Source organism: Odontomachus brunneus, unplaced genomic scaffold, assembly GCF_010583005.1.
Source record: "Odontomachus brunneus isolate Ranch 3 - 2012 unplaced genomic scaffold, Obru_v1 Obru_scaffold_025, whole genome shotgun sequence".
NCBI lineage: Eukaryota > Metazoa > Arthropoda > Insecta > Hymenoptera > Formicidae > Odontomachus > Odontomachus brunneus.
In genome coordinates this window covers 289,259-315,553 of record NW_022639475.1, presented here as the reverse complement: position 1 = coordinate 315,553, position 26,295 = coordinate 289,259, and the positions used below count along the sequence as shown (strand labels likewise).

General features: G+C 41.4%; 1 protein-coding gene across 16 annotated transcripts; it reads left to right on the top strand.

Moving 5' to 3' along the window:
- LOC116842563 (putative fatty acyl-CoA reductase CG5065) lies at positions 1-26,295 on the top strand. 16 transcript variants are annotated; one of them, XM_032811963.1, is made up of 10 exons: positions 1-173; positions 1,050-1,175; positions 7,257-7,456; positions 19,990-20,219; positions 20,318-20,399; positions 20,470-20,691; positions 20,766-21,014; positions 21,800-22,149; positions 22,256-22,852; positions 23,805-26,295. In XM_032811963.1, the coding sequence occupies exons 6-10, from the start codon at positions 20,479-20,481 to the stop codon at positions 23,944-23,946; spliced, it is 1,551 nt and encodes a 516-aa protein (XP_032667854.1). In that variant the 5' UTR covers positions 1-173; positions 1,050-1,175; positions 7,257-7,456; positions 19,990-20,219; positions 20,318-20,399; positions 20,470-20,478; the 3' UTR covers positions 23,947-26,295. The 16 variants fall into 16 exon arrangements, with proteins under 16 accessions (XP_032667854.1, XP_032667839.1, XP_032667840.1 ...); XM_032811948.1 differs by having other exon boundaries at positions 2-173; positions 20,318-20,386; XM_032811949.1 differs by having other exon boundaries at positions 2-173; positions 7,251-7,456; positions 20,318-20,386.

Below are 26,295 nucleotides of genomic sequence, written 5' to 3'. Positions count from 1 at the left end.
CGGGTATTTGGCAGTTCAGCGAAGATGGCGGACTCGGTTGGCATGCGACGGGTATTGGCTGCTAGGCGGCGAGGACGCGAGAATTCGGCGATTCTGTGTTGAAGCAGATACTGCCAGCGTTGGCGGTGATCAGCGTGGACATCGCCTGAGGAAGGAGGAGGCAGCGCGATCGCGTAAGTGAGTGCGACATTGATTCTTCGCGATATACGAGGCTGCCGATGCGGATAGGAGTTGCCGCCGCCGCTAGCCGCCGCCGCCGCCGCCGCCGCTAGCCGCGCCTATTACCGTATGCGACCACTTCGCACCCTCTGCGCCTTCCTCCGTCGTTTTATTTCCGTTTCGCGATCCCGACGTTCTCTCGCGAGCTCGGCCGAAAGTGTATCGCCGCGCTCGGTTGATCTGTCCTCCTCGCGCCGACACGCAACCCTTCCCACCGGGAGCTTTCGGCGGCGACGGCAGCGGCGGCGGCAGCAGCAGCGGCGGCGGCGGCGGCGGCGGAGGTACAGCAGACGGTACAGCGCACGGCGGGGTGGTGCTTCGTTTTAAAAATCGACCAAGGCTGTGCGCGCGATGTCGCGTCCCAGCCGACAGCCACGGCTCGCGGCAGCCAGTACGTGGTGCTCCACCCGGCGCAAGCTTCTGGCCGCGGTTGTGCGATTTTCCACTCGTTACGACGGCTACGGTGGTGCCGACCGTGCCGCTCCGGCTGGTCGCTGACCGCCGAGCGCGCCTCCTCACTGCCGCGCGCCTGAGCCGGGTGGAACAGCCGCCTCCTCGTGAGCCGGGACCGGAGAGGCGCCTCGCCCTTGCTTTGACTCGCGCTCGCCCTCGCTCCTTTCCACGAAGTCCTGCGGTAGCCTCGTGCGTTACTTCCCCGTCGTTTCTCGCCCCGGTGCCGAAGGTAAAGTCGGTCTGTTGTTTTCAGCCGCGCCTCTCCCTCGCGCGCGCGCCTCTTTCTCTCGCCGTGCTCTTTTGCTCCACCACCTATCGTTTCTCCAGGACACGTCGTGTGTGCATGTATTGACGTATCCAATATGTTTTGTTTCAAGTACACACGGCAAGTGTATATTCAGCGCGGTTGAAGGGAACAGATCTCCTGGCGACCGCGCCGACCAGATACATCGGGCTCACCTGTGTACACCGTGTGTTAAAGTACCGGTGCTAGGAAACGTCAGGTACGTTCCGCGACGTACATAGGCGTACATAGGCGCATAAACTCCCTGTGTCCCGCGTTGCATCGTCCTGCGAAGTGCGAAGAGCTCCGAGAAGGTGGAGGAGAAGGAGGAGGAGGAGAGGAGCTGCAGGAGAGATTGCCTGTCCCCGCGATTTTGTTCTCTCCGCGACGACGTAATGCGGCGCGGAAAACGGAGAAGGCGGTACGACTTTCAGCGCGATATACCGAGTGCTCCGTTCTTGCGGGTTGTAACCCTCCTCCTCCCTCTCTGCCTTTCCCGGGTCGTTCGCGATTTTACGGTTTAGTGGGTTTTCCTTCTTTTTTTTCTTTTTTACTTTTCTAATCTCGCATCGGTAAGTACGCGGAGAAACCTGATCGATACATGACGCGTCACTTCCGCGTATGCCTCCATTACCCCAGTCGAAAGAGACGAAAACGCGACTCGACTCGACTTGCATGCGTTCTCTCTTCTGTTTCTTTTTTTTCTTTTCTTCATCTCTCCCTGGTAAACCTCGATTGTCGTCTCTTTAACGTGCGCTCGAATCGCACCCGATCGATCTGATATTTGCAATATTTACGAACCGATTCGCAGTAGTTTCGAGCGCACTGCGTTGGTTGCATCGTTGCAGTGGTTGCCGCACCGCCTCGCCTCACCTCGCCTCACCTCACCTCACCTCGCCCTGCCCCGCCCCGCCTCGCCTCGCCTCGCCTCGCCTCGCCTCGCCTCGCCTCTCTTCGTCGCAATCCTCCTTTTTCCTCGTGTATAGCGTCGATTTTAACGTTAGAATGTACAAGGTAGTCTACGTAAAGAGTTACGGTCTTCGCCCATCCGCATCCCGTCCGATTAATAACTCGCTATTGAATCGATTGGTGCCCCGCTTGCACAATGTGTTACAATCGTCTGGAAATCTAAATGTGTAACGTGACTAGAAATCACACGACTCGAAAAACGCTCTGCTTTACGTGGACTACTCTGTATTTGTGAATGAGATATTTTTCTTAATGTTTTTCACGTTTACCAAGAACGAGGAGGGTGTCCTCGTGTTATTTGTATTGTGTTTTCTTTGTTTTCATTTTCTGTTTTTTTATTACAACATGTATGACTTACGATAAAGTGAACTCGACAATTCGAACGTCTAGACGTTTGCAAATTGCGCATGTTGTTGGAAGAAAAAGAATATCTCTTCATGACGTTGCCAATCTTCCTCGCGCTCTCTGCTATTGGATTTTCCCGAATTTGAGGTGTCGTGAAATGTAACGTAGCATCGTCGGTCTTGTTGCTCCGTCATGTATAAGTGTTGCACGAAAATGTACGGTTTATTCTAGAGTTGGCGAAGCGCGAAATGATTCGCAATTTTACCAAGTCGCTCTTCTCGTCGCGTGAGCGTGAGTCTTCCGACTTCATCATCGTTTTAAAATCATTACCATGCACCGAATAATTTGCAACTGGACAATTCGACGAATATGCAAGCACGTGTCAGTCGCAATTAACAACGCGCAGCTACTTACCAAGTTTGAACCGAGTTTACATTCAATACGCGGTGGCGAGAGAAGATTAATATTTCTTTCCTGTATTGCCGCATTATTTAATATTTAAAATTAACGCGTCGGTTAAGACCTTCGGATTCCGGGTTATCGAATGTATTAACATTCGATACAAAAGATAACAATAATTATTAATTTATTTACCCTCTTTTTACGTCGCGAACATCATTGCAGCCGTCCAACTGTTGAGGGAGAAAAAATGCCGGTGATAAAATTATTCGAAAAATATTGCAATTGCCAGCTTATACTAACGATCAGTTGTATTTTTTACGACGTAGTTATTACGCTGTAAATTGCGCAATTACACTAAAAGAGAAAATATCTAAGAAGTAAAATATATTTATTCAGTGGATACTAATAATATTTATACTAATGACATATGATATTTATACTAATGACATGATATTTATACTAATGACATATGATATTTATACTAATGACATATGATATTTATACTAATGACATATGATATTTATACTAATGACATATTTATTTATGCTGACATAAAATATTTGTTAAATAAGAAAATATATATTTCCTTAAAATTCCCTTAAAAATTTGATCTTTCAAATGAAAATATAATTGATTATTACATTTAAATAAAAAAATTCAGACTAAAGTAAATATTATTAATAAGCACTGAATAAAAATATTCCTTTTTTAATATTTTTTCTCTCAGTGTACAGAGAGAATTTCATAGCAGAAGTTACTATAGACTTTTGTAACTGAGAGATAGACAGACATTCTGCAGTAATTGACTATCTTTTTCGTCTCATATGAAATATAATTCATATATTTTAATAACTGAAATGTGCTATAGAATAAAAACTTAGTCATGTTCTAGCGAAATTTACTATATTCTTTAGCAAGACAGACTTTATTGACGGTTTATTTTGGCCTCACTAGAGTAAAGTTGAAAAAAAATTTATATAAAAAATAATCATAGTATCCCGTCCGTAAATTAAACTTTACTGTGTACCAAGATTGCTGTATAAGCAGTTGTATCGTTCTCACGACTTTCGTCTTTTTACACAAAACTCAAGGACGTCATATTTCATAATTGATTTTAATGAAATTGGTCATGTTAATAGATAAATTCTGAGCAAGATTTCGTTTGGCGCACAGTGGATGTACACTCAGTTCTTCTTATAAGTCGTATTTCATCCCGGGGGACATTTGCTTATAATATAATTTAGCAATTCAGCAATAGTCATAGCTTAGTAATTATTTAAAATATATAATTTAGCAATTGCGATACGTTGCGTACTCTTTTTTTTTCTCTTGAATAATATTCATCACTGGCTTGGCAACAGTGCAGAGATTGCAATGTCGTTCACGAATGGAACGTGAAAAAAGGATAGAGTAAATAAGTCGTCTTCTACAATTACCGTTGCATGCCGGCGTTGATAATAAGACTGCGACGATCATATTAACATCGTTAGTATCCTGGTATCGGTTTACCCCGTTAAGCTGAGCGCAAAATTAAAGATACAACATATACGCGAGAGACGAACAACACACATATAAAAAGTAAAGAGTACACAAAAACACAACAAAATCTAAGTTGCAAACAAATTCATAGAGTCGATTGTTTTCCTTACGGTTAAAGAATAATTGACTATGGTTGGTCAATTTCCTTACAGTTTGAAAAGCCTATCCAAACGAATTTATATAGCCGCACATACATATGCATAGCACAAGATCGTTTCGACCAGTGAACATGTTATGCGAATCAATATGGTTACTCTATGTTAAATCCTCATTGGTCTAAACGGTCTTATGCATATGCGGTTTTTGTTATTTGTCTGGCTAGGTTATAAGTTTTATTGTTTGCATTTCCTCGTGTGTGCAAGGTTCAAGATCTTCAACACGTTCGCCAACGTCACACGTGTTTTCACGCGATTTTTCACTTCAAGCTCATTTTTACACAAAATTTTCAATTTTATTTGACGATGTTCGCTCCAAATTTCCTTTAAACCTCTTGAAGTGAACTCTCTGAATTTCTTGAAGTGTAATCTCATTAAAAACGTGTGGAAAGTGACAGTATTTTCACTCGAAGCGATAACGAATATTGCCACTCAAAATCGCATGTGTGAATGCCTCACTCGAGTTTAGAGTGGATTCTGACTTCATATGAGCAAATGTTTCAATTGATTAGAGTGGATATGTTTCTAGAACAGTAAAGTTCGAGAGAGTTGCCGAAATCGTACCGGTCTTCTAAATGGTATCAATATTTTTATTATTAGTCATATTGATTATTACTTGTAATATTGGTTATTAATTTCTTTATTATATATGGAATATAATCGATATGGTCTAAATAGTAAAAATGAGAAATTTAAACAAAAAATTTTCAGATTATACTATACTTACATTCTATGTGTGATGTTTAAAAAATCAAGTATGATTGATAAAGCGCAATTTAACAAGACAAAGTAGATTTCAATGGCTGAAAATTCGGCAATATCGAACGACGGTTGAGAACAAGTGAATTAACATACATAAAGTTAGTTTCTTGCAATTTAATGCATTTTTAGAAATAAAATAAGCATTAGTAATAAAAAAATATTAATAATTGAATGAAATATTATTAATTTAAAGAAACCTCAATTTTGCAATTTTGCCGCGATTTCGGGAGAACGTTGCATTTTTAGAAATAAAATAAGCATTAGTAATAAAAAAATATTAATAATTGAATGAAATATTATTAATTTAAAGAAACCTCAATTTTGCAATTTTGCCGCGATTTCGGGAGAACGTTGCATTTTTAGAAATAAAATAAGCATTAGTAATAAAAAAATATTAATAATTGAATGAAATATTATTAATTTAAAGAAACCTCAATTTTGCAATTTTGCCGCGATTTCGGGAGAACGTTGGAATTTTTTAATTATTTTCTGAAGGCGTTATTTTGTAGAATTTTGTGGAATCTCCTTCTATAGACTAAACCTAAATTTAAAAAAAAAACGTTAAAATTAAAGCAATGGTAGACAAAAAACTAAAGAAGTCGAAAAATTTAAGATATTTGTTATTAAAACGATATTAGAAAATTAATTTTTATATGCAAAAATCAGCTCAGCTTATGTAATATGCCTTTATCTTTAATTAAAAAAAAGAGCAACTTGATATCTTTAGTCGTTCATGAGTTATCGCGACAAAACTATCGTGAAATGCTATTTTGAGAAAAATAAAGATTGAGAACAGGATTAAAGCTAAGCAATGATAGGAAATCGGATACCGGCTATATTCATTCATATCAAATAAAATAGCGATCTTTCTCCTTCTCTGAAAGATCGATAAATAAATTCTACTCGTCTTATATAACAACGGCAGCACGAAAGTGCGCCGCTATCTGATAACAAACGCTCTGCCGGCCGCGTACGGCCTAATATATTTTTGACTCTTTTGAACTCAATTTTGCGAATACCGAAATCCGTCTTGCGCCAAAATGTTCTTAAAAGATTGTACTAACCGATTATAAAAAAACTAAAATCGATTTTTTTGACATTTCATTCATACCTACCTGGTCCGCTTAAGAGACCTGTACGATTTCGACAACTCTCCTCTATATTAGATTCACACTGATCAGTTTAAAATGAAAATATTCATTCGATTATTCGAAAATCTACTCTGTATAAGTGAAAAATCACTCGAATTTGAGTCATTCAGTGGTCACTTCTACTTTTCGAGTGAAATTTCACAAGAAATTTAGAGAAAACGTCGCGTATGTGCGACAGAGCGATTATGTTTCTTCCTCATTCACGTAAACGAACAAAGTCACTGTTTTACACAATTACATGTAGAATATAGTCTGTGAGAAGAATCTTCTAAATAAATCGTAATAGCGAACATGTTCAAATTCCCCGTCTTTCGTGCTCTCGGGTTTCATTCTCTCTTTCTCTCTCTTTTTATCGTCAATACATACGCGACAACAAGACGAGACTTGGACTTAGTAAAACAATGAATCACTTAAAATTCAGAGACATGTTAGACATGTGTTTTCTTCTTGCATGTCTCTTCTCAAAAGCAATAACGCTCACGGACACAATTGCATACGAAACGACGCTTTCATCGACGCCGTTTTGCTAAACATCCCCGCTCCCGAGTTACAAATAAAAATTCGGATGAAATTCGTGACGTGTATGGCGAAAGAAGGAGGATTAATGATTAGTCAGCGGAATTAATGAAATGCGTGTGTGCCACTTGGCGGGTCCCCGCGCAGTGGAGGATTTCGCGCGGACCCTTTGACGCATTGGCCACCAACCTCGTGACGTGCGGGCGGGCAAAAACTAGCCCGCGAGATAGATCACTTGACGTTTGATCCGCGACCGGTGAGGCAATTTTGACGACGGCGATTTTTTTTGATCGTCGCTTTTGTAAAATCAGAGAGGCCCTCGCGCGCACGCACGCATGATAGGATCGGGTCATGTAACGCGGGCGTCGGTGAGGTGTACAGTTCGCGATGCGGAGCTCGTAGTGGGAGAGAACGTTCCGTTCTATCAGACCGGCGGGTATAAGGAACTTGCGTTAGTTGCAGATGGGCTCAGTGCACGTTTCGTTTCACGAAGGAAGTCAATTCATCGCGCCTTATCATCGCCGACAGACACTGTAACAGAGCATTCCTGCGAGAGTTCTAATAGGTGCGCGCTCTCTCCACGCCGTTCCGATCGACAACCGCTTTTCTTAACTTGTTTGTTCGGCAAACTGAAGATATAAACGCGTGATGTGGTCGCCGAGGTAAGCGAAAATTCTGCTCTCGAGATAGATCGCTGGTATTTGCGCTTCTTCAATCGCAGGCAACGGCGACTGGCACACTTCCACGCGGTATCCGGAGCGAACGCGTCTTGAAAAGCGCGGATTAGTTTCTCGATTGTTTCTTTCGCTCACCATGGAGCATCAGACTCTATCCGCGGGCCCGCGAGAAGTCACAGGTCTTCTTCTTGGCTGAATTACTTCAATTGGTGCACACTGGTGCCATAGGTTGGAGTAAAACAGAATATACTTGTCTCGCTCTAACTTATTGCATCGGTGTGCACCAGTTCAGACAGTTCAGTTAAAAAGAATAGACTTGTGTTTTTTCCTCGATCGCAGAGTCGGCAATTTAATCGAACATTTTTGTGCCAGCGGCCGTTCAACCGCTAATGCACGTGGCGTTCGATGGAGACACACCGTGTCTGTCGATCCCTCTTCCAACGTCTGCTATAAATGGCTGCAACATTGTACGAATGTGCGCTAGTGCAAACTTTGAGATTATCGAGAACGTATCAGATAAGGCTATAAACGAGTTTTTTGTTTGCCGAGTCTATCATATTACAGCACGGGCGGATGATTAACCTTCCTCGCGTTGCTTCACAAGACAATGTAAATTTAACGTTTCGCGGAGAAGAGAGAAAGTGGAGCTTTATTTTGGCGGTAATTTTTCTACGTGCACGCAACGCGCACTTGTGTGTGCATGTGTGTGTGTATGTATGTATGTATGTGTGTTGACTAATTATTGTTACGTTATCTGTACGAAATTACCTGACATTATAACTCCATTACTATCGATATTGCAGACGCGCGCCCTTCTAAAACGATGTTATCGCCGCGTTATCGTTTTGAAGGAAAACCGCAAGGGGAAAAGCAAGCGATATTTACAATAGCAAAACGATCTCGTCGGTTTTGTTGCGGGAAAAGGAACGCCGCGCTTTTTCGGGTCGGAAGGAAAAAACACCTTCGGCGGTGTTTCGCGGTCTGTACGGCGGAAAAAGTCGAATAAATAACAATTCGCGCAGTTGCTTCGGGCTGATGCTCGAACGCAAGGCCGTAATTGGTAGAGGCAGAGCGGAATACACAAGAATTCATTTGCACGGAAAATCTCGGTAATTTTGCGTCTCATTGTGAGATGAGGACATAACATAAACAAACGTTTGTTTGTCAGATAATACATTCTCAGACGATCAAAATCCCCTCACACCGCGGAAGCCTAAAATAGTAGATATTAGGTTGTTGCATAATTTCTGTCGTATTTTTTGGACACAATTAACATTGATACAATTCTGAAAAATAATTTATTAAATTAACGACGTATTGGCCATTATTATTTGCAACTTGTAAAGGAAGCATGCAACTGAGTCAGCAGCGTTTAACAACAGTTCAAAAATAAATTTAATAATACTTTATAGCACGTCGAAGATAAGATGTGAAATATGACAGAAGTTACGTAACTTGTAATAAACCTAATAAACCTAATGAAACATGTAACAAAAGTAGCGGGTGATATATCACGCCCGGAATTGTGCACACGTGAGCGATGCCACATACATCATGGCACTTTATACCGTTGCTTTGATCATCGATAGGCTGAACTATAACCAAAGATAAACCTGCTAACGCGTGACTTCTTATTGCAAAAGATACCTAATATATCTTCGAATGCATAGACGGTACGTAACCTGTAATAATTTCACAGCTTTCTCGCTGTCTTTTCGTCTTTGTTATGCTGATGAGTTTCGCCTCCTGTCATATATGAATTTTTTGACGCGTTAATATTGGAGAAACATCACGCAGATTGCATATATCAATAATTCGAATTTACTTCGGAGACATTAATCTTAATGTCAGTAAAGAGAGGCAAAAATCAAGTTATACACTGAAAGAAAAAAGTATCTAAGAAATAATATATACTCTTAATCGTTGTGCGAGCATTGTAATATATTTATTTATATATGAACATAAAATATTTCTCAAATAAAAGATATGCATTTTCTTCGAACTTTAAGAAAACCTCTCATTAAAGCACAATCGTTTATTTTATTAAAATAAAAGAGAAAGAAAAAAGAGAGAGAATTTAGACTTAAGTACATATGTTATTAATATTCACAAAAAAAATTTTCCATTTTTAGATATTTTTTTCTCTTAGTGTATATGTATTTATGTGTTTCTTCAATTATTATTTTTACTTGAGTATAGTACGCGCTATCGATAAAAATATTTAGTATGTAATGCCCACAGTAGAGAAAATATAAAATTAATTCAAACGTATTTGTATCTTACAATACACTTTATTGTCAGTTTATATTAACATCTGTCTTATTTACATTTGTAAGAGAAATGAATACGATTTGTAGCTATAAAATTTATGTTATCCAAACGTTCATAATCGTATACGTACTTTGTCGAGTCCCGGTGTATCTAATTAAAAGGTGAGTCACGTTTGTATCTAGAAACGTTGACACCACTTCTCATCGCTTGAAGCATTTGTATAAAATATATGTCGTGATATATATTGACACATATTTATATTTACAATATAAATTCGAAGAAGATTATCTCTCGGTTACATCACATATAAAATTTATTCTTTTGAAAGTATCTTCCTTGCACACGTGCACGTTCTCATGTATATGTAAAACATATATATATTTATTATTTTTTATAAAAAGTATATATTATATATATAATATACAGTATATTATATATATATATAATATATATTTTTTTATACATATGTATGAGAACGTGCAGTACGTGAGGATGTGCGAGGAAGATACTTTTAAAAAAATGAATATATATACACACAAATATGTATATGTATCTTAATTTCACGTCTCATTCTCGGCAGCAATCATCACATATTGTATGTTAATTTTTTTTACGTGTGATATTCAACGCGCAAATTAAATTGTAATAAATAAGGAGATCAATTATATATGCAAATATAGTATCATATATGCATAATTAATGAAAGGTTGCGGCTTCCAGCGCATTTATGCTAATATAGCTTGTAAAAAACGAGTGGCGCGTGTTCACGCGTGCGTTGTGAATATATCTTAAAACCTGCTTAAACGCAAGAAAAAAAGAAGTATTGATTTTTTTTTGCTGTTAATACGTCAGACGTGTTTCGAACAACGATAAGATGCACGAAACATTACTGCCAGGTCGAAAATGAAGCAGTCGCGTAGCATGCTGGAAGTTGATTATGGCTCACTTGGACTTCTAAACGCTCCAAATGAGCCATAATCAGCTTCTAGCAAGCTAGCGACCGTTTCATTTTCGACTGGGTGGGGCCGTATACTTGCACTCAGAAAAAATTTGACCGATTTGATATGACATTATAATAGAATTTAATAAAAAAAAAACCTACTTTTCTTCATCATAATTTATAATAATTATTCCTCTATGTGATTATAGTTATAAGTGCCAAATATTATTTTCTCAGTGTGACGCGTGTTTGCATGCTGAATACCTCTTTCTGGTTTTTACGGGAGACGCACAAGAAAAACGGAGCTTTGAATAAAAAGGACGAATACGCGTGAAAAATAGGGCTTTTGTTTTCGAAAACGCGTCTCAGTCCCGGTGATACTCGTCGCGCTAGAGTAACCGATTCGCCGCTAATCAGCGTTTGATCGCGATCACTTTTTCACCGGTATCGATGTCAATCGCATAAGTATTTCTTGTCACGCTTCTCGGCCACGCTCGTGCACGGTGACGCGCGTTTCGGAAGTCAATGTCCCGCTAACACACTTCGAACGCCAATTGCACGCTAGTGCATGCCGGATGGCGTGCTATTGGCCGCTGTGAAACGCGAGCCACGTCGTAGCCTTACTATCGCGCTGATTCCAGGCGCGTCTCGCGAAAAATATCCGGGATGAGTCGACCGCATCCAATTCGAATCCCTTTAATCCGGACGTTCTCGCGATCGCGGCTTAGGGCAAGGTCGGGCAGAACGTCGCGGCGAACCCTCCTGATCGTGCGAATAAAATTCGAGGTCTCGAGATGAACTCTCGAGATCTCGCGTTCTATCACGCGTGACTCGTGAGACGTGATGTAAAACGATTTTGCGATTGAGACGTGAAACTACGGGATACCGTAATTTATTCGGGACTACACGGGGATTGATCACGTCGACAGGCTTGATTACGAGAGCGGCAAACGAGAACACCTAAGTTAGCTCGTCTGAGGGATATGCAGATCGTACGTCAGCTCGCGTACAAACAGAATTCATCAAAATAAGCGAAAAAATCCTTCAGTCCTGGACGACAAATGCAGTGAGCTCTTAGTTTTTTGTTTTATCAACTGTAACGTAATTTCTAGCAAAAGTCGTATCATAAAACTAGCGATTGCGAGTTTGGTGACACGGGAAACGTGTCACCTTTTATCAGAAGTTACGTAATATTTTTAGATTTTTGAAGCAAAAGACTGAAGGATTTCTACGTCCATTGTGTGAACTAGGGCAGACTATTTTGTAAACAACCAACGCATGTCTATATTCATCATTATCAAGAAATCAGAGAACAAGTCCAAAGTATCTCTTTGGATTATCGTATACGGAGAAAATACTGTAGAGAGAAGAGAGTAAAAGTTACGTTAAGAATTATATTTCATTTTATAATGCTCTCTCTCTCTCTCTTTCTTCTCTGAACAGTTGGACTATGCTGACTTAATAATTTAAGTTATTTTAAAAATAATAAGTTTGATTTATATTTCTGTGAATATATATAGTAATTTTACAACAAAAAGTCAAACGTGCATAACACTTTTAAACAGATATATAGTAATTTTGATCATAATTTCTGTATAGTCTAAGATTATAAAATTCTGTTGTAATTTTTATTACAATATTTTTTTCGTGTTCAGAGCTCGTCCCACCGTCATCATGCGCGTCAATTTTCTTAAATCAATATCTCAATAATTTTCGTAGTAACGTGTTTGCAAAATAGCGAGGAACTTTTTTGTTCTATGTATACATAAGAACTAAGATAGGCTTTTATTCACGAAGTGTGATTGGTAGGTTGCGCATGCAGTCGATAGATAATGATCAGAAGGACTAAGATAGATTTTTACCCAAAGAGACAGAATAATAAATATGCATGCAGTCGGTAGGTAGTGATAAGGGCTCGAGATTCGTAATATGTATCCAGGCAGATTATCAATGAGTACCTTAGCGAGCAGGCGAGTCACGAAGATTAAGACAAGAGAATTCATATTTTTCTGAAAAACAGAAACCCAGAAGCCACTCGTGCCAATAGTCGTGACAGTTTTTGCTTTTTTACTAGCGCGAGTTTTGATTGGTCCCTGCCTTTTTACCAAGGTGCGAATTCTCCCTAAGACACAGCTTCCTCGATGTTTCCAAATAGATCTCTTTAAAATAAAATATCGCTGCACGTAACAGCTCCTCTAAAGTATATATCACCTACGATTCTTCACTCTAAATTTCTTGGAGTGAGACTTCACTCCAAAGTAGTGAAAATTGCGCCAGTCGAAGTTAGAGCGAGAATTTCACTCCAAACGAGTGAAAACTCACTTCAAACGAGTGAGAACTCATTCCAAGCGAGCCATTTTTTCACTCGTTTGGAGTGAAGTTCTCGCTCTAACTTCTGGCGCAATTTTCACTACTTTGGAGTGAAGTCTCACTCCAAGAAATTTAGAGTGTTCGGCCCTTCTTTCCCGAATCAGCGCATAGTCAACTGAGCAAAGTCTATAATTTCTCTAGCCGACGGAAGCCATAGTATCTCGTCGTGCTGTGGCCGTCGACGTTAATGGTGACTCGGTGCGACATGCAATAGGACCAGGTTGTCTCTCCACATCGCTCCCTTGTCTGTTCGGGGATATTCCAAGTCGCGTGCGAAACGACGGCCCGTGACGAGGATATTTATATTCCTCGCTGTTGTCGGGAGAGGACCGGCGGGCCCGGTGAGCAGGTGAGAGTGACGGGCGAAAAGAGAAAAAGTGTAACTGGGCGAAGCGCGTGGACACCCCCGAAGGATGGCTGATCGGTTTCACGGTTGCGCGGCCGCGCCAGTCGCGGTCACGATCGCGTTCACACCCGCACTCGTCCCTCGTAGTCGCGCCTAACGGGTCTTCATGTAACGGGCTCCCGACGCTCGCGGTTTCTCCCGACTGCTTCGAGGCCAGAACGGTGACCTAGAAGCCTCGTCGTGCTCGTATCCGTTTCTATCTAATGCAAGTGGCCGTCTATCCGAACGCGCTACCGCGATCTAACGCGAACATCAAGTAAAGATTGATCCTCACGATCCGCCCGGACGACGGCGGACAGGGCGATCCTCCGTCAAAACACTCGCGAGTTTTTCACATTGGAACGCTCGAGATGCGATTTTAAAGATTCAGAATTCTCCTCTTCCTCCCTTTCTAACCCCGTTGCGAGCCCTGCGACGCCCTGCGCGTCGTTTCGCCCATTCTGCAATTATGTTTCACATTATTGCGACGTTCTTTTCCTCCTGCCGCTCTTGCAGTTCGAATTCTGGTTTTATATATTGAAAAGAAAAGACAAGCGTTGTTGTTCACTTTCGGCTCGTAGTCAGGCATTTTCCAGACAAACATGCTCCGCGTCGACTACAAAAAATTTAAAAAATTGCTAACAGAAAGTCCAGAATTTTTAAATGTGCTACAGATTATTTTCAATTTACATTCTTGATAGATGCATTTTTAGATTAATTTGATCGCAAACACAAATTAATAGCTTTTTCATTTCATAACAATTTACTTTGTATTTTTTTCGCTTTTGTCGATTGGGATCGATTGGGATCGATTGGGATCGATTGGGATGAACCTTTATGGTTTTTAACTTTTCTAAACGAACTCATTTAAAATTCTTTTTAACACGAAGCGCACGCGTATAAAATCTAAAATGGCGGATTATATCTATTCGTTTACGCAATACTGTGAGCGGAGCATCCGAAGCAGGATCTTTGATGGGATGTATCCCTGCGTAAATGCACGACAAACTGCACCGTAGTCGTTTTTGCAGATGGAATAAACGATCATCTGCGGCAACCCTGCATAAACGAATGCATCCGATATGTGACAAACGCGGTTGGACACGCCTACAATATTCGCAAAGTGAATAGTTGTGAGTTGTTACTGTTGTCGTACATACTTTCGACTCTTTTCTCGAAGAAATTGGATGTTTTAATAGGGAGAATCAGGAGACGTTGAAATCATTCAGTCGCGCTTTCATAGACAACTTTCTGTCAAAGAGACCACATTGCGGGACACCTGCTTGACCACTATTGACCACTATTAAATGTGGGTAGCTTGTTGAAACTCGCCGTAATCAGGCTCGTTGAAGCTAGATTCGTGTAGCTTCAAGAAGAGAAGTGAATCGAACCGACCGAATCATACGAAAGTCGCGAAAATATTCTATTCGCTCTAGCACGTTTTCTCTCTCCGAATAAAACATATTTTTTTACGACGATCTCATAAAAAAATAATGATTAAAACACTTATTTTATTTATAAAAAGAAATATTTATAAGAAGTAATTGTAATTGAGCTTCTTATAGATTTACAATCATAAAATAGGAAAAATACTATAACGGTTTCTGTCTCGTACGGATAGAAAGAATATTTATCGTAAGTAGTTCTTCTAAAAAAAAAAAAAAAACAGTAACCTTCACATCTGAAATATGTTTTCAAATACTGATTTTGGCAATTTTCCAAAGGATTTAGGTGTTTAGATCAGTTATTTACTGATACAATCAGAAACATTTTTATTAGGTCACTTTAAGCGAGCAATGGTGAACCAGTGTGCCTGTTCCGCAACTTTTATCAACATTTTCGTTATCTTGAAACGTCGTCGTACGACGTTGTTCGACATGTAATGTGAAGACGTTAGAAAGTTACAGAATATGCCTACAGACGTCTAAAGTGAAGTAAAAGAAAAAAGACGTACGCGTCTATTGAAGGGTCAAGGGTTTATTCTAATAAAGGTTAATAAAGGTTAATTCCGACTGTCTGTCTAGAGAGCGGTCATGAATCTTTTGTTCTCGCGTGAACCAGAGACGTCGAAAATTAATTTCTTCCGGAAATTTCTTCCGCAACACTAAATAAGGAAGGAAGAGAGGAAATGAGATGTGCAATTTTAAAGCGTCGCTATTCTGTTAAATTTCGACTTTCCGCGTATAGAAGAGAAGTTCTCCCTCCAACAAATTTCATACAGTTTTAAAATGTTTACGTCCCATTTGTTTCACGTTTTTATTACGCGAATTGTAATGTCGCCCGCCGATTAGAGGCGTCCGGCGAACGAGACTCCGACTGAAAAGTCGGAGAACAAGCGTTAACGGCGAAATCTACGGTAAAAGAGTGCTAGGATTTACGGTCGAAAATAGCGAATCTATTTCTGACCAGCGATTTCCTCGCAGTCGATATCGTCGCTACGTGCAGATAATTACAAACGATTTGTGCCGGCGTGTTACTTAGCGAATTCACAATGCGACATTGCGCCCAGCATGAAAAATCTGGATGAAATTTCAATTTTAAAAAGATTTTTTCATGTCCAAAACAACGTGACGAATAGCACGGTCGAAGCTCTACATTTTTATTCATTTTTTCGAAAACAATTCGTAAAAATCTTCGATTTTTCGGTCCAAAAACTCGAAGTTCCCCTTAAAAAGCTCGTATCAGACCAGAGTTCGTAGATTGAGGATTGCGAATTGAAGATTGGAACTTCAATTGGAACAAGGAAAGCTCGTTGAATGGTCGAAATCTAATCTTCAACCCGCAATCCTCAATCTTCAATCCGTAGTGTGATACAGGCATAAGCGACGAGGATCCTTCTTCTCTCCCCTGGCCCGGAGCGTGCTTACAGGTCGAGGGAGCTTTCTCTCGTGTCCGTTTCGCCGGGACCGCGATACTCGCGGCGAGGCAGCCTTCGACGGGGACTACTAAATAGCGACTATTAGGATAATTTTATTGGCGAGCGTAGAATGCGTCGTGCACTTTTTCTCGCGACCCGCAATGAGCACGCCGCTTTTTCGGCTCGCTCGCGCGTCGAGCTGGGTCGCGTCGGGCTGTTGTCGGGTTCGGTTTCCCAGTTTTTCCGCGCATTCCTTGCGTAATGCGCTGTTGAAATCCGCGGCGCAAATCGGGCGCAGCGGCGCGAGCGCACGGGGAAAAAGCGCGAGCGCCGCGATTTCTTCACCGGCGCAAAACATTCAGCCGGACCGCGTGCGCGCGTCTGGTCGGTAAAAATGACCGGGTGTTGTACGGCTACCGTGCAGAATGCAGGTGTATTATCAGCCGCGCGAGGTGATACGAACGAAAGCTGTTCTGCGGCCGTGATGTAATTCGTTGATTGGAGTCGTTGAAAGCGAAAAGGAAAAAACGTGAAAAGAAACCGAATATATCACTGGGACGTTGCCAGGGCGTCATTTATATTCCACGAAACATTGAAAATTAAGCACATGCACATACACACACGCACGCACGCACGCACGCACGCACGCACGCACGCACGCACGCACGCGCGATAACAAAGAAGATCCATAACGCAGGGAAGAATTCGGGTATCATCGGGTTTGATATGATTCGGCGCGACATCGAGATTTCGTCGACAGTTTTTATTAATAGTTGCTTGTACAATTCTTTTATGTGCATGCATATGTATAGATCTGTCAGAATTGTAGAATCGGGAAATTTTGACATTTAACGTCTGAGATCATGAAATTCGGCGAGGAGAGAGAGAAAGAGAGAAAGAGATCACGTTCCGATTGGATATTTATTTATTCCATGCTTCTGATTAAGTTGATCCTAATCGGTTATCTGGTTTGTACAAAGCGATGTTATCGGGTCCTAACGATTAATAAGTTTCTACTAACTGAAAGAAAAAAATATCTAAAAAATAAAAAATATCGATTCTGTAAGTACTAATAACATACTTATGATAATACAAAAATATCTGTCAGACAACAAAATAAAAAGTTTCAGTTCGTGTAACTGAATGGAGTAACCAGACGAGAAACTCGTTAACAAGAAGTAATATTTTACTCTGACCGAAAGCACTTACTTGTACTTAAACTTGTCAGTGTACAGAAACCTTTCTGTATCTAGAACCGACTTTTTGTTTGGTTTCCAGGTAACAGAAAGTTTAACTGCACTAACGGAATCGTGTAACTCTCCGCGAAGAAAATATTTTCTCAAGGTCTTGGCTTTTCATAAGAGCAATTAGCAATTGCTATTTAGGAAAGAAGAAGCTAGATTTAAGTAAATGTGTTATATTAGCATGCAAGAAATATTTCTTTTTTAATTTTTGAATACTTTTTCTCTCAGTGAAATTATTAATAATCCTTATTGATAAGATCCTGATTGCTGTGTTACGCTACGTCGCATGACTTACCAGGAACCAATGACATCAGCTTGTACAAACCAGATAACTGATTGAGAGACTGATCAGGACTACGGGTTAAATTTCTAATCGGGGCGCCAAGTGTCGCGGTTTTTTTTTTTTTATATTCCTACAGCGTGCAGAGAACGTTCAAACTGCGGTTACGTAAATGTCGCATTGTGAATTCGCTAAGTAACACGCCGGCACAAATCGCTTGTAATTATCTGCACGTAGCGACGATATCGACTGCGCTGGTCAGAAATGGATTTGCTATTTTCGACCGTAAATCCTCGCACTCTTTTACCGTAGATTTCGCCGTTAACGCTTGTTCTGCGACTTTTCAGTCGGAGTCCCATTCGATTTCCGATAAAATGATGTAGACGGCATAACGGCTGTGCCGGAAGATAACATTACGTCGCGTTGATATTCGCGGTGAGATTACGCGAGATAACGAATATTTCTCCGCCACTTTCGTTTCTGTAGATGTGCGAATGTGTACACACACGCACACACACACACACACGAATATATGTATGCTTCGCCGCTCCTCTTTGAAGGCCAATGATCCGATTTTGTCCACGAGCTCGTTCTTTTTGAAGCTAAACACCCTCGTAACCCCCTTACGGTACGTTAGACTGCACTGCTCGCTCGCAAATCGGTTGGCAAGGCGCGCTTACGCCCTTTCGTGACAGACGATTATCGATCTCCCATCTGTTCTCTCTTATTACAACCGCTTGGGAAGCAGCGACCGTATCCGGCAAGTACACGTTCGATATATTTATAATTATGTTGCGTTGCGTAATCCGTCTCTTTGTTTGTGAAAAACGGTCGCGTTCTTGCGAAAAATAAAAGAGCGTCGAAAAACTCGTTCCCTCTTTTTTTCGAGTGCAACGATTGGGCTGACTTGCGCTTAAAGAAAGAAAGAAAAAGCATATCAGAATTACATGTACATTGATTCCTGAATACTTGATCGTGTCGAAAAACTTGTCTCTCTTTTTTGTAAGTGCAATAGGTGGGCTTATTTATGCTTAAAAAAAAGCGGAAGCATATCTTAACAGTTATATGTGAATTAATGTTCTGAATGCTCGATCGAAAAACTTGTCTTTTCTTTATGTAAACGCAACAATTGGATTTATTTATGCTTAAAAGAAAAATGTTTCAAAGAAAAAAGGAAATGTTTATTTATACTTAAAAGTAAAAAGCAAAAGTATACCTCCAAAAAAGCATATTTTAATTACATGTGAATTAATGTTCTGAATACTTAATCATCAGGGTCTCGACTTGTCTTTCCTTTACGTGTGCGGAACAATTGAATATATTTATACTTAAAAGAAAAATGCTTAAAAGAAAAAATGTATTTATGCTTAAAGGAAAAAAGCGGAAATATATTTCCATATTCATACGTAAATTAATATCACGAATCTCGATCGACAAGACGAATGTTCTGAATACTTGGTCGTCGAAGAACTTGCTCCTCCTTTGTGTAAGAGCAATAATTGGACTTATTTACGATGAAAGAGAAAATACGAAAGCATATCTTTACAATTACATGTAGTGTGCTGGATAATTGATGGCCAGAGGGTTGAAAAACCCGTTCTCCTTTTTTGCAAATATATAATAATTGGACTAAATTACGTTTAAAGAAAAAAAGAAAGAAAGTGAAAATATATCTTTATAATAGAGTTTTTATTTCGATTCATTTTTCAAAATTTTTGGTAGAAAAATTCTACGATTCTACAGTTGCTAGAAAGCAAGTCTAGTGACTCTTGTTTGAAGACACGGATTATAAGCAGATTATACATGAACGAATAAATGAACGGATTCAAAGTTAATAAGCAGATTCATATTCTCAAGAGCACGTATAAGAGCGCGATATTACTTTGTTATACAAAATTTTAAACGCATACATACTAAATACGTTTAAACGTGTAATATGGAGCTCCAGTTTATAGTTACGTGTAAATGATGCCTTGAATATCAGGGACCAGATTTTCGAAAATATCTCGCATGTATATCTCTTTAGTGAAAAGCTATAGTATACGTAACGTAAACTATAGTTTTTCATGAAACATCGTATGCGATATATTTTTGAGAATCAGGGCCCTGGTCGTCAGACACGGTACGTAGCAACGAACTTACAAGGCACATTACCATTTTGTTCTCCACAGATCTGTAACTGCAAGGGACACGAAATGAATCCGACGGGCACTGGATTCGATTGTAGCAAGCCGCACGAAAGAACACAGTACGACGTACACGAGTGCAAGAAAGGGACGTCACATCGCTCATTGGAGACGTTGCATCATCGTCTCTGAGAACCGTTCAGTCTCTGCGTCATATTTCAGATAATAAAACAGAAATAATCAATTCGGAGAGTATCTAGAGGCAAATAAAGCAGGTAGTACATCAGCCGGTATAACGACATTTTTTGAATAGTGAAGATGTTTTTTGCACTTGGTCACATGTAATAAATATTTATTATTTTCATCCCACCAGGAACAACGAAAAGAGTTGGTTTGAGAAAATAAGCTCCACCCAACGACGATCTTGCAATACGTACAATAGGTGAAAAATACGAGTAATTTATTCCACTGTAATTTCACCCCACCAGTCGTGGAGTTTCTTAAATAACGCTCGTGCGTTCGCAGATCTCTAAAATGGCCACGATGTCTAGTACCGAGTGCATGTCCATAAGGGAGTTCTACCGGGACCGGTCGATTTTTATAACTGGCGGCACCGGCTTCATGGGCAAGGTTTTGGTTGAGAAGCTGCTGCGATCGTGTCCGGACATCAAGAACATCTACCTGCTGATGAGACCTAAGAGAGGCCAGGGCGTGCAGCAGAGGCTGCAAGAACTGTTAGACGGGCCGGTGATGATCTTTCTCCGTTACATCGACAGTTTGTGTCTTCAAAGTGGAACTAAGGTTCACGTTTCTTTCGACAGCTGTTTGAGAAGTTACGGCGGGATTCCCCGGGCGAGCTCTCGAAGATCATTCCCGTGGCCGGCGACGTCACGGAGCCGGAGTTGGGCATCTCGGAGACCGATCAAAATATGTTGATACGATCCGTGTCGGTGGTCTTCCACTCGGCGGCCACCGTGAAATTCGACGAGGCTTTAAAACTCTCAGTCACCATAAACATGCTGGGCACCAAAAGATTGGTCCAGTTGTGCCGCCGGATGCACAACGTCGAGGTAAGGGAACGTATCTCCGCCGCAGACGTGCCTCCCGACGGCGGCCCGAACGAAGAAGTAGAGCCGCGTAGAGATACTTGCTTTGCAGTCGCAGATTCTAGATCGAACCCGACTAATCGGAGAAAGGGAGATGCATTATGTGTCGGAATCCCGTTTTGACGACTCTTCACGATAAGTTACAGCGAATGTTTCCTACGAATGGTCGTTACGCCTCCACCGCATCGAGAAACGCTCTCGAGAGTGCGCTTTCGAAATGCTTCGTTTGCTCGTTTGTTCGTGGCGTACATCATCGATTTTTAATTAGCCGACAGCTAGTCCCACAGTTTCCGCTTAATAGCGAAATGCGTTCGATTGGTCAAATTACTGCAAATGCCGAAGGTAAATAGAGCCGGCTTATATGCGAGTGTGTTTTGTCCTGTGCACCTTTACTATGTCGCGCGATTTATCGTCAAACGGCACTCACCGGTCGTTCGTTCGTTCGTTCGTTCGTTCGTTCGTTCGTTCGCTCGCTCGCTCGCTCGCTCGCTCGTCCGACCGACCGACCAATCCTTCTTCACGTTTTTATACGATCAAATATAGAGATATCAGCGCGCGAGTGCAGCGTAATATACATGTGTACACCTATGCAACTTTACACGTAGCTGTTACTAGGAGCGCACGACACGCTGATCGGCACACCGAGGCGAGAGACTCGAGTGTGTGTGTTCGCGAGCAATCGCAGTGTATTATCTTTCCTTCCGCGATGATGATAAAACCCATAGCGAAGGTAGCACTTTCGATTGCAGGCGTTCGTTCATGTGTCGACGGCGTATTGCAATTGCGACCGAGACGACGTCGCTGAGGAGATTTATCCTTTGGGCAAGGAACCCGAACAGGTGATCGCACTGACAAAGTGGATGGACGATAAAATGGTCGAGGATCTGACGCCAAGTCTAATTGCCGGCCGGCCAAACACGTACACGTTTACCAAAGCATTGACCGAACGAATGCTCCAGAGGGAGAAAGGCTCCTTACCGATGGCGATTGTCAGGCCGTCGATCGTGTTGTCGTCGTACAGAGAACCGGTCGCCGGCTGGGTGGACAATTGCAACGGACCTACGGGAATCATCGCTGCCGCCGGCAAGGGCTTCTTCAGGTATGATGCGCTGCCGATCGTTTCCGCTGCGTTTGGCTCTCGCAAACCCGCGAGTCGATTCTGAATATCGCCCAAGTCACTAAGCTCTCTCTCTCTCTCTTTGTAGGAACATGCTGTGCCATGAAAACATGGTGGCCGACTTGGTGCCGGTCGACATGGTAATCAATCTGATGATCTGCGCGGCATGGAAAACCGCGACTCATCGTTCCGACACGATCACCATCTACAACTGTTGCACCGGTCAGCAGAATCCAATCACGTGGAAGCAGTTCATCGACTTATCGTTCAAATACAGTCGGCTGCACCCGATGAACGATCTGATCTGGTATCCGGGCGGCCGTTGTCACTATTCCGTCATTCTGCATAAACTGTGCGTGACGCTCCAGCACACGCTACCAGCGCACATTTTAGATATCCTCGCCCGGCTCAAAGGCACGCGGCCCGTGATGGTCCGCCTGCAAACGAAACTCTACAAGGCCACCAAGTGCTTGCAATATTTCAGCACGCATCAGTGGAACTTCAGGGACGACAACGTGCGACAATTGGGTGAGCAACTCAGTCCAGAGGATCGAGAGATATTCATGTTCGACGTCAAGGAAATCGACTGGACGTCGTACTTGGAGCATTACATCCTGGGGATACGACAGTTCATCCTGAAAGAGAGTCCGGACACACTGCCAGCCGCCCGTTCACACATTACGAAGTAAGACGTCGCTTCTGTTTACCTTCTTCTTTTTTTCGATCAATGTAAGGCTAATAAGAGCCGACGCAAAGTGGTTAATGCACGTATAATATGTATATAATTAAAAAAAGTTTAATTTCACATGCATACAAAATCGTATTCAGTCGATCTGTGTTAACAAATCATAATTGTGTTGACATATCATAGCTATTTTCACATTTTTATAAATTCTATAAATATTATAAATACTATAAATTCGGAGTAGCTCTTGCTTTCTCGTTGTTGACTTATTTGGACTTTCTCTCACGTTTCTGGTGATTTGCGGACGAGTGACGTATTTCTGGCGAATTTTTTTATGTATATTTTATATTATTGGCATGATTACCACAGACGGACTACAAGACAACACCTCACAATTTATTATTGTGTCACATTTGTTATCACGATATGATTTTGCATGTTGTCTCTTAGAGGTATATTCTATTTTAATGACATTCTAATTTTTAATGACGTCGTTATGTATCATAGCGCAAGTTTTTTTGTATTATGAAATAACTGCGCAGCGATACATAACGACATCATTAAACGTTATAGAATAGGCCTCTTAGTACAGAATCTCGAACTTTAATAAAATTTTGTTTTTATGTTTGCGTTTATACATTTTATGTTGCGAACTTGCGCTAAAAATACACCGAAGAGGATGGAATAAACGGAACGTTTTCTTATCTTTTTTATGCATGTAAAATTAAAATTCTCTTAATTATATCTACATTATCGCATCGACAACTTCGCATCAGTTCTTATCGGTCTTGCAATTACATTGACTGAGTATCATTTCGCATAAATATATTTGTTCTTTTTTTCTTTCATTTTTCTTTCTTTTCGCTCTCTTTTTGTCTTTTGTGTCCTCTTTTCCCCCTCACTTTCATCATCATTCCGCCAAACTCATCGTTTCGATTATTGTCCGTTGCAGACTGTACTGGATTCACAGAGCTGTGCAATTCGGGATGCTGTTAATAATGCTGCGCGTCTTGTTGTTACGCAGTCCGGCGACGCGAGGGGCTTTCTTCTCGCTGCTGTCCATCGTACTTCGCATGTGCCGCATGATTGTTTGACGGCTCAGAACCATCCCGGTCGACGATCGCGATCAGTGTAACACGAAGCGGCCGCTACCTACGGAGCGTTATTTAAAGGTGCGATTTGTTCTTCGACCTCGTTGCTCAGTCACCCCGGTAAAGCGCTACCTTCACATCCATCGATTGGCCTTCTCGATGTTGCTATCCGTTAATGAGTAAGAGGTAAATGAGCGCCGGCTAACAGGTGTGGTACTCTCTCGAATAGGAGAGCGTAAGTTACCGATTCGGTTTAAACAGAATTCCGCAAGCGCATACTCTCTGAATTCCTCGGGGTGAAATTCTACTCGAGCAGTGAAATGATCGTCGAATCGCTCCAAGTTGAACGTCTTTTCATTTGTATAGAGTGGAGTTTCCATTCTGGATTATCGAGCGAATATTCTCGTTCGAAACTGAGGAGTAAATCTGACCCGTATTCCATCATTGTTAACGGGGACAAATCCACTTTAGTCGGCTGCAATATTCGCTCTATAGTTCGATCGAAATCCTCGCGATTTAAAGTGGCAGTATTTTTACTATCATACGAGCGAGAATACCGCCATCGAGTACGATTTCGCTCTGAGAAATTTAGAGAGCAAATAAAACGCCCCGACATACATTAACACACATACATATATATTACAATAATTGTCATTATTGTATTACCGAATGTTATATTTCTTGTTGTCCCGTGATGAAAAACGACCGTCTTGCGGAATCGATCGAGAGTTGTCGCAGCATCAAGTTCTATATATATTATATAGATATATATAGAAGCGCGATCTGATCGTCATTGCGTGTTTCACTACGCTAGAGAGTAAAGGTAAAGGCGCATCGCGCGTCGCCACAATTGTTCCGTTTAGCGTCATCGTATGTACATCGATACTTTGCACAACGTCAATTTCTAACAGATAGAAGCAGCCAGGTTGTCACAGTACGCGCGATCGACGTTGCTGATGCGAGCACCGATACGTTAGTCTAGCTAGTCGGTTTTCGGCATGTAACAACGCTCGCTAGTAACCACCATCCTCGCAGCACGACGCATCAAGAAGAATCCGTCGTGCCTTTATATTGTCGGTATCTGACATCCTTTTCTTTTTACTCTGTGACGTAAGATACCTAGATAGATATTTTGCTACGACCGCACGACGACTCGTAGTTATACGCGTACAGAGACGACAATTGCTAAGATTTAGAGATAAACACGTAGAGAGAAAGAGGAAGAAAGAGAGCAAAGAGAGAGAGAGAGAGAGAGAAGAAGAAGAGAAGGAAGAGGGAGAGAAGCCGCCGCGATCACGTAGAACGGTAACCATAATAGACACGTTAGCTTAGGACAAGTACGATAACCAAGTATATAGCGTTTTTTGACAACTGCCACTGCTACGCGAAAATTTTAGCCGTAAACGTGTCTTGTCCAGAACAACGAGAGCGGAACGGCGCGAAAAATCCCTTACAGACTTGTCTCGAAGAGCTGCGCTACGTTACAGACTACTTTAATGAAATATCTCTATGTATCTTACACGCGTAATCGTTGTCACAGGATCAGTGTTCGACGAATTTTGAAGGCATTGGCAAGCGGCTGTGACGAGTAGGGCGATCGATCGATCCATCGACCCGCTCCGCGGAGAGCGACGAGGATCGCGGAAACCAAAGTCGAAGAATTTCGAGTCGCCGAGAGATTCATGTACATATGAAAAAAGGAACTTCGCGTGCATATGCAAAAACAACTCATCGTGATCAATCGAGGCACGTGTTCGCGCGTGCACGACAATACAAGCGTGATTTCACGTTCCATTCTATGACATATCGTTAAAAGACACTGCAGGGGGACGCGCTGCGCTCTTGAATTTGCGAGTGAACGCGAGTCGTTGCCGATGCCTTTGAGATGACGATCATATTTATGCTTCGTATTATTTATTCAGCTGTTTTTGAGTAACGAATACTTCTTACGCGGCGGAATGATTTTATTATTTAACCAAAAAAAAAAAAGAAAAGAAAAAAAAGAACAACTCGGAGCGGGCTTCCCCTTATTATCGTTGTTTCACGGTCGTTAGAGCGCTGTCGGACTTCGGGAACGAGAGGGTAGACTCGAGAATAGACAAACGTGAGAGAGCGTGTCGCAGGAATATCCACGTTAAATTGACAACGCGAAGAAACGACAAATAATTCTAACTTTGCGCCATTAATGAAAGAGGGGTAGCGCTACGAAGGTCACCATCTGCTAGTCTCGTCTGTATTGTTACTCGGTCACACGCAGTGCATACAAAAACAATATTTAATATATAATTAATTTAATTAATATTATACTATGTGCTACTACAAATTACATTAAAAATGATGAACCATTATGAA

Bases quoted from the DNA above. Each gene is read 5' to 3' on its own strand.
- LOC116842563 (XM_032811963.1), top strand. From the start codon at position 20,479: ATGGCCACGATGTCTAGTACCGAGTGCATGTCCATAAGGGAGTTCTAC. The intron at 20,692-20,765 runs GTGATGATCTTT...TTCTTTCGACAG, and splicing joins AAGAACTGTTAGACGGGCCG to CTGTTTGAGAAGTTACGGCG. The intron at 22,150-22,255 runs GTATGATGCGCT...CTCTCTTTGTAG, and splicing joins GCCGGCAAGGGCTTCTTCAG to GAACATGCTGTGCCATGAAA.